The 16,118-nt window shown below is 40.2% G+C and overlaps 1 protein-coding gene across 3 annotated transcripts in view; it reads right to left on the minus strand.

Moving 5' to 3' along the window:
- Positions 1 to 16,118, minus strand: part of Atp10b (ATPase phospholipid transporting 10B (putative)) — a 281,854-nt gene that overhangs the window by 3,799 nt on the left and 261,937 nt on the right. For all 3 annotated transcript variants that reach the window (XM_034506566.2, XM_076937027.1, XM_076937028.1), the window contains 4 exons: positions 13,144 to 13,344; positions 11,313 to 11,393; positions 9,864 to 9,968; positions 5,053 to 5,240 (listed from right to left, as the gene is read on the minus strand). In XM_034506566.2, the coding sequence (XP_034362457.1) occupies positions 5,053 to 5,240; positions 9,864 to 9,968; positions 11,313 to 11,393; positions 13,144 to 13,344 (575 nt within the window). The remainder of the gene's footprint in view (positions 1 to 5,052; positions 5,241 to 9,863; positions 9,969 to 11,312; positions 11,394 to 13,143; positions 13,345 to 16,118) is intronic.

The following is a 16,118-nucleotide window of genomic DNA, read 5'->3' on the forward strand; positions in this document are numbered from 1 at the left end:
TGTGGCTCATCTAATTAACATGCCCAATTAAAATGAAATATCCCCTTCTAACATTCCCTTTGTACGTTTATAAACCACCATAGGACCATTTTCCTTTGCACCAAGTCTGCTTCCTCTCTATCCAGAGGCAGTCCCATTCCAGGATAAATATTTCACCCCTCCTTGTTTCCTTCCTCTTCTCTCCCATCCTCAGATTTTCTGTCTTTATCTCTTATTCCCTGCCCTCTGTCCCTGTGGGACAAACAAATCTCCTTTGTGCTGAGAACTTGGTCTTGGGGGTCCTAAGCTGATACTTTCCTTAACAGTTGTTGACTTCTTAAAATTTCAGCATTGAAAGGGGTCTTAGAATTTAACTCTACAGAGATCATCTTTATTGGACTCTGAGTGACCCCTCTCAAAGCTAACGGTGGCTGCCTCTGTAGGAAGAAGCAGCATGGTAACACCAGCAACACATAACAGTTAATGCCTATTCTGTATCAGGACTGCATGAAATGCTTTGCTGAGTACTGACTCTATTCTCTCAAAAAATCCATGTGCTTGGTACAGTTGAGGACCAGGAGGCTCTCTCTGTTCATGATAGGGCACACATGCTCCCAGCACCTGGGGACATTGCCAACTGATGTGAACAGATTTTGTGACATTTGTACTATAATGAAATTGTCTGATGCTGTGGTTTTCATTTCTTAGTGTGTCTGTACAATGCACAACTATACTTTTGATTCTTTTTGTATATTGATGTGGAAATTAATCCAGCAGTTTATCTGATGCCAAGTTATGGCCAGACCCAAGCACTCTGGATCTACAGGCTAGTCTCTAGTTTACTGTACACACACCAGTATTTTTTATTGAACTTTATTTATATAATTAGTCTTTGCCCAGTAGGGAAACTGACACCCCTAGGTGCTGAGTAGAGATTGCCAAGGTCTCCTGAAAAGGTCTGAGACCTCTGTAGCTCACCCTGACTTGTCTTCTTTCTGCTAAGCTGCATGTAGCCTGAGGGAGACTCTAAATTCATCTTCTGGATCCAAATTTACCCAAGTGGAAGGGTGAGAATAAGTGTATGTTATCTTGTGTCAAAGTCCACCCACATTCCCTTTTCCAAGTATTACCTAAGAAGCAGCCCACTTGGCCTGGAGGAGATTTAGAATGTTAATTTGAAAGTCTCTTAAGAGAGAGTCTTTCATTATTGTGTTTCAAAGTTGCTTGGTGAACCCATAGGGGCCAAGAGTTTTCTCAAGAGTGTAGTAGATACAGGGGCCAAGCATATGCTTCAGGAAAGATTGGATTTCTTGTCTGGAGACTGAAGTTTCCCTAGTCACATCTCTCCCCCAGGACACTGTCTTTCTCCTCCACCCTCCAGTCAACAAATATGTGTTAAGTTCCCACAGCAGTCAGGGTCCTATAGGATTAAGCTTTAGACAAGAGAGAACTCCTACTTTCCTGTTGTATAAGAATGCAGTTGCTGATGGAGAGAAGGCTTAAATACTTGGTCTCATCTGAATACCATCCTCAAAGAAGCGCTTGGGCCAAGGACTGAGGTTTTTGTACAGTCAAGCTCAGGGGTGGGGTGTGGTTTGAGACACTGAGGCAAACTAGCTGACGTGTGAGAGTGACAGATCATGGATAGGAAGAGGATGACTAGAGCAGGCAAAGACTGTGGGCTGTGGTTCGCATTTTGTATTTTATTACGAAGGCCTAGGGAAAATGTTGTTAACTGACAAACACATGACTAGACCAGACTTTGATATATTACTAATAGATAGTGAGAAAAGAACCAAGAGGAGACCAATTGTATAATTTGGGGTGTCAGGGAAGTAGCCTGTTTATGGGGGCAGCTTTATGATGCAGATGCATCTGAGAAAAATACCACAGGTAGAAGTATTGACTTGTTGCTGTGTAAACTAAGGATATGCAGCCCTAAGGTGTGGGGAGCCAACAGAAGGCGGCTATCATACTTGCAGCCATCTTGAGCCATATACCCTGACAAGAGACTTGATTACATCAGCCTACAACAGCTGAGCACACTCTGATAACATCTTGCTTTAGATACCCAGGATCTTCCCTTGGGTGTGTGAGACTTAAAGCTGTGATTTAGAGCCAGACTTAAGGGCATGACTTAGAGATCAGATTTAGAGACAAGGCCTAAGGGTATGACTTAAAGGCGTGACTTAGAGGCATGGCTTAGAAGTGAGACATATAAAAGGCAAGAGGCAGACAGAAGAGTTCAGTACAACTTGGAACTAGGAATTAGGTTAGAGAGTACAATTTGGAGTACAACTTGGAGTTAGTTATTAGACTTTAGGCACTTAGCACTTGGAAGAAGTAACTTGGAACTTGGAGGCACTAGGGACTAGAAACTAGGGACTAGGAACTCAAGACTTGGGACTTGGACTGGGAAGAGAGCATGAAGAATAAATGGGATTGAATCACACTCTGTCTGGTCTCCATTCTTCCTGTCCAGTCCTCATTCTCTCTCTTGCTGAACCCCGACCCGTGGACCAGAGCAACCTGGGGCAGTGCGGGCTCTAACAGTTTAGCCCCCAAGGCCTTTGGCAGTACGGGTTCCAACATTGACAGAACGGTCCGAGAGATTTTGGCCCCCAAACGTGTGGTAGTGCAGTTCTCAACATTTTTGGCACCCAACATAGGGCAGCTCGGGCTGCAGCACTAAGGGAGGCCAAGGATATGGCTAGAGGACAACCTGGGCCCTGGCATTCGCTGAAGGGAACTCTGGGGAGAGACTGGTTTTGGAGGGTGAAACATGAGTAAAGTAATAGGTGCTCTCTCTGTGCTTTTGTTAGACTGTGTGCAGTTGATGAATGAGCCAGAGAAATGTAGCTGGAATCAATGAGTGGCCTGTGTTGGGAAGCATCTGTGAAAGAATTTTCAGTTCAGAACAGTGAGTTTTGTATCCATGGGGAAAATATAAAAGTAGGAGATCAGAGAGCCTGGGATGAAGGCTTGCCACTCACTGTATCTAGGGTGTGAGTTGTAAAGGAATGAAAGAGAAGTTGGAAAAGATTCTAAGCATAGGTCATGTTGGACCCCTTCTTTAGCCCATCTGACCTATATTCTAGGTCAGAATTATTCCTTTTATTTTTGAGAGTATATAATTTCCCCTGTCTCTTTCCTCCCTCAAACTGTCCCAGTATCTTTTCTTGTTCTCTTTCAAGTTCATGGCCTTATTTTCATTACATGTTGTTACATATACATATTATATATATATATGTATATATATGAAATATATTATACATATTATAATATATTGTATATAATATGTAACATATATATAATGTTATATGTTATATATACATATAATATATTATATATTACATATACATATAATATATATTATATTAGGAATATAAATATATACATAAATACAACCTGCAAAAAAATAAGTCAAGAGCAGAAGACCCAAAGACTGTTAGAATTTTCTACAACTAATTAAAAGGATTAAGCGAATATGCACTAGGGCTTAAGCTTGGTATGTTATTTTGTTTTTAAATCTGTAAAATAGTTTGCACACATCTATGCTCTAGTTGAAGGGAATTTGTAATGTCCTTTTGACCTGGGTGGATTAACTAGACTAAGGTTAGTGGTCTATTTTCATAAGATTGGCGAAGAAGATCAATTCCCATTATGAGTAATGTGACTTTCAACTTTAAGCCAGGAGCAGTTTTCTACAGCAAACAATCTATCGTGTGGATTTATATAAACAAGCAAGAATTATGTCCAAGTTGTAAGTCAGGAGTCCTCATAACTATTCAAATAATCCCTTCATTATCAGACGGAATCCCTTTGACCTTAGTAAATAGAATTGAATGAGAATTCAACTTTGTGGTGAAAACTTAAGCAAAGCTTTGGCCTGTATACCCTGGTCACTATTAAGCACATACTTGCTGACATTTCCCTAACTCATCCCTCATCTGTTCAGCAAGCCATCAACCTGATGTACTCCTGTTCTCTCCATGTGTGCCAACAGTCCTTGCATGTGTTTCAATGGCTTTTGTCAAGATGCTGCTGTAGCCTAGGAAGACTCTGGCTCCAATCATTTTTTCTAATGAGGAACACTGGGCTCGTGGACTTCTTTCCAGCTTTGAGGCTATACAGTGTGTATCAGACATGAGCTCCACAGAGAGAAGCATTGTGATTGCTGGTATTTTCTTTGAAAAATGTGAAAGCAGAAGATTTTAGGTGGGAAGTGTCAGGAAATAGTATGCAAGTATGAATGATTTATCTGGAAAACAGAGCCTTTAAAAAGTATTATACATGTGTTTTAAACTTAAGTGATAATGAAATGTTGGCTACTTCATGAAAAAAATTATAAATTTCTGAGAGAAATCTGAAGTTCTGCTTCACAATTCTTTCCTGCGATGACAGGAAGTTCCTTGTCCCCATGTGTGCACTGCATGTAGCTTGCTGGGACGGCTGCCTTTCCTACAGCCACTGACGTGCAAGACTCCCCAACTAATAGAAAAAGATTATCGAGCTTGAAAAAAAATATTCCCTTACCACACAACAACATTTGTAAGCCAGGGAGGTAAAACAGTCACTCCCACATTACATATGTCATAGCGGAGGACATTTTGCTTCTCTATGGCTGACCTGGGACCCAAGACCATGTTATTTACCCTCTGGCTTACTGTTCTTTTATCCTAGCACCTCGTCTCTGAATAACAATCTCAAGGCCCTGGTGAACTTGACTGATTTAGAAGCGTTATGGAAACACACATCTGGGTATATCTGTGTGTGTGTTTCTAGAAAAGTTGAGTAAAGGAGAAAAGAGCCATCTTCAGTGTGGACTGGGGTCCTGGGCTATGCATAGAAAGTAAGCTGAGAACCAGTCGTCATGTCTCTCTGCTTTCTGGGCATGGGCGCAATGTGACAGCCTCCACAATAGATTTTTACCTTCAAGCTGTGAGCTGAAACAAAGCCCTCTATCCTTAAGTTAATTTTGCCAGGAGTTTCTTCACAGAATCTAATACACTTGCAGTATGCGAACTTAGGGGAGACTGGGGATTTTAAAAGACATTGCCCAAGAGCTCAAACCTTGGTAGGAGAGCCACAACTGGTGTGAGGAGGCAGATGAGGTAGAACGTGGGGTCTGAGAGCTGCCTTTCCATCACCAAGTAGGGATTGGTGGGGCTGTTGCAGGTGACACAAGTGGCGTTGTATATTAAGGAAACCACGAAGTACATCAAGAAGCTGCCAAGGAGGACAAGGCCATGGAGGACAGTCTGTGGAAGGGACAAAGAAGATCCTGTTGGAGGTTATAATATTAAGTTATGGAGCAGCAAAATGCACACAGTTTAGTTGACCTTTGTTTTAAACCACTTAAAAGAGGCATACACATATCAAACACTCACAAAATGAACAGATAATGCATCAAGCTCTGCCTAGCTGGGTTGTAAAAACTGACTCCACTTGGAAAATTCTGTTTAAAAGAAGTGTAATGGAGAAGAACATCCTAGACAGTAGAGTTTGACATGAACGTTTCAAGCATACGAAGATAAAATTAAGGTAACAACATGTCTCTTGGTAAAGGGCCTGCCTATCTTTATTCTTGAGCTTAAATTTCAGTGTTCATCATTTTTAGGAATGTTTTGTACATGTCGACACACCCATGTTTATGGATAAATTCTTACATCATCATCTATAGGGATCCCTTTTGCTTATGGATTGAATATTTGTGCCTACTTCCCAATTTATATAACGAAGTTCTAGTTCTCAATTGATAGTATTTGAATATGAGATTTTTGCAGGTATTTTAGGAGCCCCCCATTAGTGGATTTAGTGGTCTCATAAGAAGAGACACAAAAGAAAAGATACCTCTCTTTCTTTTTCTTCCAGAGATGTGTGAAAAAAGACAGCTGTCTACAACCTGGGATGAAGACTTTCCCCCAGATAATTCCTGGGCCAGGATGCTGACTTTGGATTTTTAACTTCAAGAATGGTAATATGTAACTTTTTTCTTGTTTAAGCTCCATTATCTACAGCATTTGTTATGAGCCCCAGGCAGACTTAAAATAACTCTGCATTTTCTTTCACTCAACATCTACTTGAGAGCCATGTGCACACAGCTGTTATATTTCTAGCTTGTTCATTTTAACCATAGAAGCTTCTTGACTCATGACAGAGTTATGCCTTATAAACCTGTTGTAAGTAGAAAATAGTGTATGTTACAAATGCTTCTGACTATACCTGACCCTCTGAGCATCCAACCTCACAGCGTAGCACGGAGAATGGGTTGTTTGTCATTGTGATTACAAGGCTGAGTGGAGCCTGCCGGCTTAGCTCTGCAGATGCCTAGGGAAAATATCCCACCACATGCTGCCAGTTCAGGAAAAGATCTAACTTCAACATTTGAAATACAGCTTTTAACTTACATGTATGGTATTGGTACCCCCATAAAATAAAATAAAATAAAATAAAATAAAATAAAATAAAATAAAATAAAAACAGAGATGTAAGCTTAATATATCTTATTGCTAAAATGGGACTACATGTGTTTGATTGTACAAAAATATCACTGGGAATTTTACCATTGATATACTTTTAGGCTTTTTATATGTATGTATGTATGTATATATGTATATATATGTCTATATGTCTATATGTATATGTATGTGTATCTGTGTGTATATATACATATATACATATAAACATATGCACACAATATATATATATATTTATATATATATAATTATATATATATATATATATAATTAAAAACAATGCTGCAGCAAACATTTTTGTATGTTTCCTTACACACATGTAAGATTGTTTATTACTGTTATTTTTAGGGTGCATACTTAGGAGTGAAATTCTTTCATAGCCTGTGGGTACTTTAAAAATCTTTCAATTGTTTTAAAAACCACCCTCTAGAGCAGTGGTTCTCAACCTTCCTAATGCTGCGACCTTTTAATCCAGTTTCTCATGTTATGGTGACCCTTAACCATAAAATTATTTTAGTTGCTACTTCACACTTATAATAATTTTGATACTCTTGTGATTCATAATGTAAATATCTGTGTTTTTTAATGGTCTTAGGTGACCCTCCTGAAAGGATCATCCAACCTCCAAAGGAATCACAGCTAAAAGGACAAGAAACTTGTGTGCTTCTTCACATTTAACATATTGAGAAGTTTTACCAAAACAGAATGTTTTAGTTGCATTATTATTATTATTTTTTTAATCCTTGGACTGCCTGTGGTCATGTGGCTTCAGAATCACTCTAGCCATGGGATAAGTTTAACTGTCAATTGAATGAAGGTGTTCCTTCAAGACCCTACGTGTGACCAGAGGAGGTAGGATGTTTTGGGAAAGTAATTGAGTCACAAGGCCTCTGGACAAAGAAAGGATTTATAAAAGAGGCTGGAGGGAGAACATTCTGCCATTATAATAGAAGAACTCAGCATCCAGTTTTGGCTCCGTTCCCCAAAAGTAAGTCATCTTGGAAATGGAGGAGTTAGACCGTAGTCCCTTCCAACTTCCTGTCCTTAATGCTAGTTGTCTGTGCCTTCATCTTGGACTTCCAGCCTTCTAGAAACCTGAAAGTCCTAATTTTTACAAATTTTGTTTGTAAACAGATATTTTGTTATGGTAGCATAAGTAGTCTAAGACAAATCTCTTTTCTTATTTTGCTAGTTCATGAAAAAAAAATAGTAAATGATAGGAATGGCATGTTAAGTTTGGCCAAACTCACTTCATAATCACTCTGGAGCTGGTGTTTTGGGGGACAGGATTTAGCTGTTTTTATTGTTTGAGTTGATCTTGCCTATGTTTTAGTAACTTTTAAGCTTGAACACAATAATGATCACTACCACCACCACCACCATCCCTACTGTGGTTTCTGTGTACCCCCAGCCCCCAGTCAGCCATTCTGGAGTGTAGTTTCACTGGAGTTCTGGGGAACTCACATTTATTCTCATACTGATTTTTTTTTTTTTTTTTTTTTTTTTTGGACCTACCGGCAGCCACTCTCTTAAAGAAACCCTGTCATGGTTTTTTAGTCACTCAGCAAGAGGTTCATCATGATTTTCTTTTTTATTTCATGTGCTATTTAGTGATTAAGCTGAGCTTAAACATACTTAAAAATTAAGTATTCCCATGGAAGAAATGCACAGTTAAATATTTCTATTTTTTTCCTAAATCACTTACTTACTGTTTCTTGAGTATTCTTGACAAATTAAATACCCCTTTTTAAAAAAAAAAAAAAAACCTGAATGATAAACCTTATAGTTTATTTGAGAATGCCATTAATTTTAAAAAGCAAAATAAATAAGGGTTAATTATATCCACTAATGGGCCATGCACACACAGAACTACTTCAGTTACTTCCCCCCAGGTCTTTGATTAGAATTAAGCCTTTGTTTTTGAACAGCTTTTGCTTTGGTTTCACTAACTACTGGTCCTCTGGGCAAGCTCCAGTAAGAATTACACTGGAATGGCCCCTAATCACTAGCAGATTTTGAGACCATCTTCGTGCCCTTTTTTTGGTCTTGTACAGTTTTACTATTCACATTTAAGTGGTGTAGCGAGATCTATTTTGACTAATTTTAATTCTGAATGTTTAGTTTTTCAAATATTGCTTATTTACCCCTTTCCCATTCTTTCCACCGTGTGACTCAGTGTGGACACTGAGCCATTGTTTTCTAGCCACCTTTCCATAACTTTAATTACTTGTGTGTCATTCTAGATGAGTTTTCAATTTTACTTCCCAATTTGGTAGTCTCTCTCTCTCTCTCTCTCTCTCTCTCTCTCTCTCTCTCTCCTCTCTCTTTCTCTCCCTGTCTTTCCCTCCCTCCCTTTCTTTCTTTCCCAATTCTGTCTTATCTAGAATGGGTTCCACAGATTGTACCTTCAATTTCAATGCTATTTTTTTTCCATTTTGGGGAGTTTGAAAAGTTTCTCAAGCTGGGCTCAGTTACTAATATCAAAGTTATCCTTCACTCACTGTTTCTGATATAACTATATCCCAGGAACTTGTCAACACCATATTTTCCACAGCTTATTTTGTAGGGTAAACATAATTGGACTATCAATAAATGAGGCTCTAGATTCCCCTTCTGTAAAAGATCCAGACTCCTCTCTTGTAGGACTGTGAAAGGCAGAGTTATTGACTAGGGAAATTCAGTGAAAGTGCTCTCTCTCTCTCTCTCTTTCCCGCCTCCTATCTATCTGTCTGTCTGTCTGTCGGTCTGTCTATCTATCTATCTATCTATCTATCTATCTATCTATCTATCTATGGTTGATTTTTGTGTCTGTTTTCCTCAAACTCCATCTTATTTTTTTGGGACAGGGTCTTTCACTGAACAGGAAGATCACTGATTCTGTTAGACGGGCTAGCCAACTATTTGCTGCAGAGATCTCCCTGTCTCCATTTTCTTGGGATTACAGGTACACACCACCGCATTTGGCTTTAATGTAGGTACTGGGTATCAAACTCAGGCCCTCGGCTTTCTGAATCACCTCCTCACCCTGTCTTTTATGATTTAAGCTACCAAAATATGATAGTTGTGAATGCTTGATATGTGGTTAAATGGGTAATAGTTCTGTGTACACAGCCTCAGCTGTGCTCCGGTTCGCCTTTCCTAGCTCTGCAGTGCTCCTGAATTTTTTATCAGTATCTCTCTGGTTTTGCAACTGTCTCATTGCTTTACGTTTGATAGTTAGTGTTGTCAGCATGGCTGGACACTGAGGCCAACAATGCCAATTCCACTGCCGTACAAGGGCACAGTGAGAAACTAATCAATTTATTGAGCTAGATCAGCTATTTATTGTAAAAGAACTCAGAAACCTGAGTGCAGTCAATGAACAAGAAGACAAGTTTTAAGCTAAATGTCCTGTGGGATCCTTACCCATGTCTTCATTTCCATTGCCTGGTGCAAGAGTATAGTGGTGAGGGAGATGGTGTTGATTGGTGTTCCAAAAGTAAAGACGTCTATGTCTGAACCTCGGTAGGTCTAAGGAGGAAGAACAAACAGGCACTGTTAAGAAGGCATCTCTGAGTATGCCCAGATTTAAGGCTAGCATTCAATACAATGAAGCCAGGAGTCAAGGCAGGGGAAGGAACTTGGTGAAGAGAGAGGGTGAAAGATGGGGTTGATTCAAAAAAAAAAATTGAAAGGTAAGAATAAATAGATGCTATTAAATTGCTTAGGAACTTGTTTTCTTTGATAAAAGTGAAAAAGCATGGTGGAATGGTGCACAAAGGCTTTCTTGAGCATTTCCCAGGCATGGCATAATTACCGAGGGTATGTGTGTCTACTTTCAAGGAGACTGTGGTCTTTTAGGCAAGGCAGGCGGTGGTATACTTTAAGAGGATGAGAGAGTGCTGTAAGGACTAGACCCCCTGGGAGCACAGATGAGGTTTTATCAGCTGAGACTGGTGTATGATAAAGGAAATGATAGTCTAGACAGAGGGCCAGTGTGATGGTTTTTGTGGACTTGACATGAACCTAGACATATCTGGGAAGAGAGAATCTTAATTGAGAAAATGACTTGATTAATGTTTGATGTGGGAAGGTGCTACTCCTGAGCAGGTGGTACCGGATGCTCTGAGAGAGCAAGCTGACCAACCAATGAAGAGCAAGCCAGTGAGCAGCATTTCTCTGTAACCTCAGCTTCAGTTCACGCCTTTAGGTTTCTGCCTCAAGTTCCTGTCCAACTTCCCTCAGTGATGGACTGTGATCTAGAACTGTCAAGCTGAATAAACCCTTTCTTCTTCAGGTTAATTTTGGTCATGGTATTTTATCACAGCAATAGGAACCTTAACTAAAATAAATGCTTTCAGCTCCAGGGCAGGAACTATAGAGGCTAAGAAGCATAGGATGGATCTTGTTTAAAGGTGCCACCTCCCTTCGGGAGGCTGGGCACCTTCATAGTCACTTTCGAAGGCAGAAGAATTACAGATGTGATATAACTTCATGGCGATAGTATAGCACACTGGGATGCACAGAGAAGGGGCCGCCACAGTAAGATGAGAGAGCAGAGGAAGTCGGACAACATGGTCTCTGACAATACAATCCCATATCTAAGCAGGGCCATGAACCAACTCTGAACTGTTTTTCCACAAGGGATAAAAACCAAGTGTGTTGACAATATTTGGGTTTTCAAGAGCTATCAAAAATGAAGCTTTGCACAAATTGTTCTATCTTCTCAAACACATTGGGTTAGATGTAATCAGCTAGTAATTTGCAGTCTCTGCCATGATGTACCTAAAAAAGACACTATTAATCTTGATTTTGTATAACTAAGACCAGTTTCACATGTGACTTATATGTCTAGGATGAGAATATATGACTTACCAGGTAAGGGATAAAGAAACAGATGAGGCTCTGGTAGAACGCGTCAGCCATGGAAACCCAGAACGTTGGCAGGTTGTAGCACTGCAAGTAAGAACACATAAGTAACTCAGCATCCTGGCAAGCCTCTGGTGTTTGCAAATATCTTCATTGTGTGTGACTGGGTTTGACAATATGGTACTTTGCATACCTGTCATCTTAGCTACAAAAGAATGAAGTTCTATCTTTGCCACATACATATAATTTTGTGGAAATTATGAATCTTCTCTGAGAACTGTTTTCTTTTCCCATAAAATATGGGGTTCATGGGCACTAAATGCACTGTGCTTTGGTATCTAGGAAGTGCTGTCAATGCCACTATCAACACCATACGTTAGCTCTGTCACTAGTACTGCTGTTCTGAAGTCACTAAGTGCCATTTGCAATGGAAAGGTCATTCATAGACCAGGATCAATATTCCCAAAAGTCAGAGATCAACCTTTTAGAGACAATATTTCTCATCTTGTACCCGCTCTTCAACCTTGAGGAAAAGGTCACACACACACACACACACACACACACACACACACACACACACACACAATGTAGCCAACATGGCTACAGGGAGGGTAAATTTTTGGGTTAGGACTTGGTTTGATTGTTTGGCTGTCTAGAAAAATAATCAATGGCTCTAAGACATCACCTTTGCTCTTCTTCATACCAGGTGCCAAGGCATCAACTGGACTCTCAGGTGTCTCCAAGCTCTTTCTTTACAACTCCTTTGGAGGCAATCATTGTTGCTCCCATCTCTTCGGTATAGCTTCCTTGTCTGTGCCTTGACTATTGTCACTACTTGGGTTATGTCTTCAAGTCATTCAGAGCTTCAGTATGGCCTTTATAGAAACCTACACGATGACTTCCTAAGGCTTCTAAAGTTTATTTGATTAAACTTGTTCTAGACTCTGTATAATCTGAGGTCTAGTTCTGCTTTCCTTAGAGTGAAATAGAAGCATTTATTCCTTGCCTTACTAATGAGGAGAAAACTAGCTGTTAGTCATAGGGACTCCCCCGAACCAAGAGCGGTGGTTTGGACGTGATTTGAGTGTATCCCAAGGGCTCCCATGTCGGAAGCTTGGTCCTCAGTGTGGTGTTGTTTAAGACATGTTGCCTAGTGGAAAGTGGTTCAGTCACTGAAAGAAGGTGCTTTCTGGATTAATGGTGGTTTTACAGAGTACGTTAGTTCCCATGACAATAGGTTGTTAAAACCATCCTGACCTATGAATCTCACTAGCTGCCTGTCACACCATGTGATCTCTCCTTCTCACATATGTTCTCACCATGATGTCACCTTCATGTTGTGATGGACCCGAGGAGGCCTTCACCTAGAAGGCTGAGTAGACAGAGCTGTCTGATCTCGGACTTTTAGCATCAAAACTATGAGCTAAATAAAATTTTTTTTGTAGTATTACCCAGCCCTTGGTGCTTTGTTAGAGGAACAGAAAATGAACTTGTAACCAGTCTTGGAGGTTTGATTGCTGCATTTCACAGCCTGGAGGGGGAGGGTCTTATCCTATGTACTCCACACTTTAGCTTTGGCAGTTGATGTGATATAATTATTATGTTATTAAAATACACTTACTAGATTTATCTAGCATTTTTAGCTGCATGTTTGAAACAGGCCAGAGTCACCTAAAGTCACATAGGAGGTAAGTGAAAGATTTGTGGCTAGGCAGTAGAATTCCTGACTGGTAGCACAATACTCTTTCTCTGACATTCAGGGAAGAGTCAGATCAGAGGTCATGCAGAGGTCAGAGAGAATCTGAAGAATGTTCCCATGCCTTCTGGAGTTCCTCACCTCAGAGTTCTGGCCACTCTTGTATAACTCAGGCAATGCCAGGAGTGTTTCTGCAGAGACATCTTTATCGAGGATTCCGAAGATGATGGGTGGCAAGGATGTGAAGAAGAGATTGAAGAATATCATCTGCCAATAATCGATCATGGTGGAGCCAGAGAAACCACAGAAGAACTGGTACCAGAACAGCAGGTTGACGTAGCACTGCAGGCAGGGAGCATGGTTTTGTAAGTGAAGGCCCTGCAAGTCCTGTGATAAACTATGATGGTTAAGAGCACAGGTTTGGGAAGTAGAGAGGCCGGATTTTACATGTCTGTGTGTATCAATTATAGCTCTCGGACATTGGGCAAGCTATGTCATCTCCTTGAACACCATTTTATCATCTATCATGGCACACAATATACAAACAGTATCCCAGTGATAATAGAAAGTGGGAAGGGATGATAGAAAGGTAAACAGTGGACTTCCAGGTAAGACAGCAGATTACAGGTTCTCTGTGAGTCTGTAAAGGAGAAAGTAAAAGCAAGGATAAAGAGACTTCATCCTAAAGACAGATAGTGGAAAAGCTTAAGAAATCCATGACGGAAGTGAAAGGAATCAAGATGCATGTCCAGGAGAAGCATGTAACACAGCCTGGTGGAGGGGGGAGACTCAGACACCACTTCCAAAAGGTAAGACAGATGTAAGCTACAAGTTATCTCCCAAGACATTCCCACAACATTCCTGAGAGTCAAAGCCAGTGCATTTTGGTGAGACAGAAAATTCCTCCAGCAGATGGGTTAGCAGTAGAGATAAATCCTATTTTGCCACATTGCAACGAGGAGGGCAGCAGCTGAATGTTATACCAAGAATGAATTTCATGTTGAAGACTGACCTATATATCCTTGGGGTCCCGAGTTTAGGGAACATCCAAAGATGGATGAAAAAAGGCTCAGATGCTGTGCAGGGGGCTAGGTCAGGGGGATGAGCATGAAGAGAGGGAAAATCTCACCTACTCAGCATTACCCTTCGGTTTGATGATAACTGAGTATGAAGTCAGGGGTTAGATCAAATTATGAAACCACCTGTTTTGTAGAGCGCCAATCTTTGAAGTTCCAAAAATATGGCAGCAGGTGCTCTATACTCTAGTTGCTTCTCAATAAATGTGGGCAACCCTGCCTTCCCCAGCTAAAATAGACACCCCCAGGATGGCAGAACATATCTAGCTTATATGATACAAACCTAAATGTGGCTAGTGGACACCCTGATATGTAAGGAAGGAGAATGCTTCCCCTGAAGAAAGCTCTGGGAAACATCAGACACGTGTCCTACAGGATTGCTGCAAGGTCACAGTTTAACTGGTTTTCTCTACACACACTTGCAGTCCCTAGTTTGAAGGCCTAGAAGGAAGCTACCATGATACCCACCCCTTTTCTTTTTTTATATATTCAGCACAGGTTTTTTACTTACTGTATTGTATTAATTTACATGGATCTATTTTTAAAAAGATTTATTTATTTTATGCATATGAGTATACCATTATTGTCTTCAGACACACCTGATCCCATTACAGATGGTTGTGAGCCACCATGTGGTTGCTGAGAATTGAACTCAGACTCTCTGGAAGAACAGTCAGTGCTGTTGACCTTGTGAACCTCTGACCCATATCTCCAGCCCATCATCAATATAAGTTTTATTTATATGTTTTCTTATTTATTTGTGTTTTTGTTCCTCCCTTGTTTCTTTGCCCTCTCCTCTTCTATGATGAGTAATACTTTGATTTACCTTACAGGCTTTTAAAAAGTAATGCTTTGCTGGGCAGTGGTGGCGCACGCCTTTAATCCCAGCACTTGGGAGGCAGAGGCAGGCGGATTTCTGAGTTCGAGGCCAGCCTGGTCTACAGAGTGAGTTCCAGGACAGCCAGGGCTACACAGAGAAACCTTGTCTTGAAAAACCAAAAAAAGTAATGCTTTTAAATTTCTTTTTTCCTTCCTCTTACTTTTCACTAATGGGAGAACTTTCAACATTTTCTTTTGTTTTGGTTCACAACTCTTTTTTTCTCCTACTTCTAACAGTCTTTCCCATGCCCCTGCTTTCCATCTATTCAGTCAGGCTTCTCCCTTCTCTCCTCTTCCCATCTCCCTCCTTCATCACATTCTTTACAATTTTCATACTGACTCTGAATTATTTTTAACTCCATAGCCCATGCTACTGTCACTTTTAGATCTATGGTCATCAGTGGACTGTAACGTATGTATATTTCTAGACCCTGCATGCTGAGATACTACTTCTGCTGCTGAACTAATTTTCTCCTGCCTGAGTGTTGCTGAGGATAGAGCCTTCAAGAGCTCAATATGACGGAAGGTTCCCCAACACAAGCACAAAGAGATATGCATAAATTCCTAGACAGAAATTCAAGAAACATGAAAAAGAAGACAACACAACTCCTCCATAATTACACATGGGACTCAAAGATACCCAAATAGATGAAACACTGGTTTCAAAAACCTTTAAAAGGACATACAAATAGGCTGCTAAATCCAACAGGGATTTTTCTACAGAGGAAAGTCATGGTACAGAAGGAAAATTCATGAAGAAAATTAAGACTTAGATAAAAAAAAGGAAAGAGATATTGGATTTTTTTTTTTAAAAAGCTGGAAATGAAAGCTCTATGAACAAAATGAAAACCCAGTGGAAAGAATTTCCCAAAGACTCAACCTAGCAGCAGAAAAAAATGTCAGGGATGCAGGAGAGGAAAGATGAAACCCTGTATTCAAACATCAATAAATGTATATGACTGCAACCTTCTCAGACTGCGGGGTATGACCAGAACACAGAGGTTAACACGTGTGACAGAGGGAAAGACTGAGATAAACTGAAGGCAAAGATAATCTAGTCAGAGAAAATTATAGCAGAAAAATCTCCAAATCTAGGGAAGGAAATAAGCATTTAGAACCCCCCCCCCCCCCAGATATGATCAGAGAACTGTGTTGTACCAT

Source organism: Arvicanthis niloticus, chromosome 6 (genome assembly GCF_011762505.2).
Source record: "Arvicanthis niloticus isolate mArvNil1 chromosome 6, mArvNil1.pat.X, whole genome shotgun sequence".
NCBI classification, from domain to species: domain Eukaryota; kingdom Metazoa; phylum Chordata; class Mammalia; order Rodentia; family Muridae; genus Arvicanthis; species Arvicanthis niloticus.